Source organism: Neopsephotus bourkii, unplaced genomic scaffold (genome assembly GCF_033783945.1).
Source record: "Neopsephotus bourkii isolate Nb327-2 ecotype Australia unplaced genomic scaffold, CSIRO-AGI_Nbou_v1 NB_1737, whole genome shotgun sequence".
Classification (NCBI taxonomy): Eukaryota; Metazoa; Chordata; class Aves; order Psittaciformes; family Psittacidae; genus Neopsephotus; species Neopsephotus bourkii.
Genome location: NW_026902211.1, coordinates 360,014 through 363,254, shown reverse-complemented (window position 1 = coordinate 363,254; position 3,241 = coordinate 360,014). Strand labels below are relative to the sequence as shown.

At 65.4% G+C, this 3,241-nt stretch overlaps 1 protein-coding gene across 1 annotated transcript; it reads left to right on the top strand.

Moving 5' to 3' along the window:
* The first annotated feature begins 1,739 nt into the window (after window positions 1-1,739).
* LOC133224894 (proline-rich protein 36-like) lies at window positions 1,740-2,959 on the top strand. The gene is made up of 2 exons (XM_061376801.1): window positions 1,740-1,933; window positions 2,016-2,959. The coding sequence occupies exons 1-2, from the start codon at window positions 1,831-1,833 to the stop codon at window positions 2,957-2,959; spliced, it is 1,047 nt and encodes a 348-aa protein (XP_061232785.1). The 5' UTR covers window positions 1,740-1,830.
* The last annotated feature ends 282 nt before the right edge of the window (window positions 2,960-3,241 follow it).

The following is a 3,241-nucleotide window of genomic DNA, read 5'->3' as shown; positions in this document are numbered from 1 at the left end:
CATCAATGGGGACACCCCTGGGCACCGGCATCCCCCGGTGCCTCTGGTGTCCCCAGAGCCAAGGCTTTGGGACAGGGCCGGTGACAGTGCAGGGTCCAAGGAGATGCCTCTCGAGGAGGCCCTGAGGGTCTGCAGGTGCTCGGAGGACACCATCTGGAAGGAGCCCTGTGAGCAGTGGGGGGATGTGATTCCGTGACTTGCCGTGTGCCTCTGCTCCAGCCCCTTCATGACCTCAGAGATGCCGTTTGGCAGCGGGAATCACGGCACAGGTTGTCCAGGCTGGGGTAGCGCAGGACGAGCGGCTGCTCCCTCCCTGCACCCCAAGCTCCGCACCCCGCCATGGGCATTTCTTCCTGAAGGCCTTATTCCGCCCCGGGCTGCCTCGGGACGGCTCCGGATCCGGATCCGGCGGGGCCGGGCCAGGCTTTGTGACCGACCGACCGGCCGGACCCTCCGCTCCCGCCCGCGCCGCGCCCCTCTCGGGGGCTCTTGTGCCTCGTCCCGCCCGCGCCGGGCCGCGCACGGCGGTTGCTGAGGGGCGGCCGTGCCCGTGGCGCCGGGAGCCTCCCCTCGGGGCGTGCGGAGGTGCCGTGAGGGGGGCTCTGAGGCGGCGGCACCCACCGGGGCGGCCGTGTCCGTGCAGCCCCTCTCGGCCCTCGCCTGGGCACAGGCAGCCGCGTGCGCTCCGTGCGGCAGCTCCAGGCCTTTCCCTGCAGTTTGAGGCAGTTCTGGCCCTCCCAGCGCACCTGAGCCCCTGCAATAGGTGCTGCTTCCTGATCGCCGCATGGGCCCTGCTGGCGGAGGCTGCCGCTGCTGCAGGAGCTTCGTGCAGGCTCCACAGTGGGGAAATGACGTTAAAAGCAGCAGAGAAAACAGGAGCGGTGAGAAAGGGCCGTGTTTTCCACAGAGCAATGCAGGCAGAATTGTGAAGGTGCTTTCAGAGCAGAACTGGCACCGTGCGTGGTGCTGGCAGAGATCTGTGCTCTTCCAGCAAGCTACGATGCGCTGTAGATTCCCCTGTGTTCGTGGGGCTGTTCAGCCTGGCCCCATCAATCCCAAGCTGCACTTTGCAGAAATGACCCTCCAAACATGCCGAGCTGATTCCCTCAAGCAGTAGTAGGAGGGGATTGTCAAAGGGAACCGCTTGCGTGTTTACAGCCCCAAATGAGTTGTGACTTAATACTTGTGCATGGCACCATGAATGTGTTCGCAGCTCTTTGGTTTACAGAGGGATGTGAGGCTGAAGGAAGGGGCCTGTTTGCCTTGGACCCTGCACTCGAGGTGAGGGTGGGAGGCTGGTGAGAGGCTGTGGCAGGTCTGAGAGGTGCAGAGGGAGCCGGAGCAGGGGTAAGGATGTTTGTGGGTAAGGATCAGCAGGACCTTTGCTCTCCTGAAGTCCAGGGCAGTGACTCTGCTGCCCCTGCTCTGCGCTCATCTGACAACCGTTCCATGCCCACGGTGGCCAGGACCATGCCAGGCCCCTGCGTGCTTGTCCACTGCCAGCCCCCAGCCCAGGAGGGCATCTTTCCGAGCTGGCCCAGCGAGAGCTCGGGACAAGAAGTTCTCTTGTCACCAACTTCAGAGCTGGCCCCAAGGAGAGCCCGGCCCTGGGAACGGAGCAAGATTGCAGCCAAAGGCACCTGCACCCCCAGCCCCTGAGAGGCGCTGGTGGGGGCCGGGGGAGCCCCGCCCCACCCCCCCTTAACCCTTTCTTTCCCTGCCCAGGAGCAGCTGGGGACAATGCAGGGGCGTGGCAGCACCCGGGGAGCCCCAACGTTCCATGGGTGATGGCAAAGAGTCCTTAGCAGCAGGCAGCGGCCAGCACGGGCCATGGCGCTGCCGCCACAGCAGCTCCCAGCGCGCGGCCCCCGGGCCCCCCCGGCGCTGCAGATGCTGCGGGATTTTGTGCTCCCCGAGAGCTTCTACCCGAGAGGTGGGGACCGAGCCCGCAGGCGGGGGGATGCTGGGGGCAAGAGCGGAGGTGACCGCGGCCATGGCTCCTGTCTCTCTTTCAGCCTTTGCCAAGCTCTCGAAGCTGCTCACTCGGGTGATGCCCTTCCCTGCATCCTGGATCCCCTGGACAGCATGGGCACCCCCGGACGCACAGGACCCCCCAGCAGGTCTGGCACCCCTGTCTGCTCTGGCACCGCGGCCCCATCGCACCTGCAGCATCCCCAGGGCCGGGTGCTGCGGGATCCCAAACCCTGTCCCCCGGCAGATCCGGCACAGGGGCTCTGCAAGCCCGGCCGAGCGTCCCTGCCCTCCCCTGGCTGGGGTGTGCTCAGTCAGCCCCATCTCCAGGGACGTTCCCAGAGGCTCAGCACGGCTCCCACTCCCCCTCACAGGGCTGCAGAGGGCTCCATTTAAGGGCTTCCTGGAGCCCCAGGTCGTCTTCACGCACTGGACCAGCCCCAGCCTGCCTGCAGCGGACACCTCCACGCTGGGCTTCGGTGCTGCTGCTGTGCCGGGTGCTGCCCTGCTGGGCCCTGGAGGCTGTGGGTCCCTCCCGGCCTGGGCAGCCCCCGGGACCCCCCAGGGCCCAGTGCAAGTCCTGGAACCCCAGAGCCATCGGGGGAGAGGAGCAGAGGCCCCAGCGGCCCCAGTGCTGCCAGCGCCCAGCCCCGGGAACCAGCACATCAAAGAGGTGTCTCCAATCAACATCTGGAGCACGGGCACCCCTGTGGGGACAACCCCTGGCAGCAACAGCCCTGCAGGCTTCAACAGTGCCCTCAGCTCCTCTCGTGGCCTCCAGAGCCAAGGACTTGGACACCCAGAAAGTGACACTGGAGTCACTGAGGAGACGCTCCTCCACGAGGCCCTGCCCCTTCTTGCTGTGCCCCAGGACATGGTGGATGTCCCACCTGCCAGGGCAGGGATAAAACGTGGGGGGAGCCACTTCCCCACTCCCCCCCCCAAGCACCGGGTTCCCCCGGGGGGGATTAGACGAGAAAAATTTTAGGATGGGGATGATGAAAAGTTCTGGGGATTGGAGCAGTGGGGATGGGGGTGGGGATGGGGAAGGAGAGTTCTGTGGTGGGGGGGTGACATTATTAATAAATTGTTCTATGTTTCATTTAAACCAGTTTGTTCTGCACTGCTCTGGGTCTGGGGGCGGGAGGGAGCAATGGGGGCACTGGGAAATGGCTCCCAAGAGGTGCCAAAGCCCTGCTGGGCCCCACATAAGAGGTGCCCAGGGCAGAGTCACCGGCAGTGGGGCAGCAGTGGAGGGGGAACCTCCTGT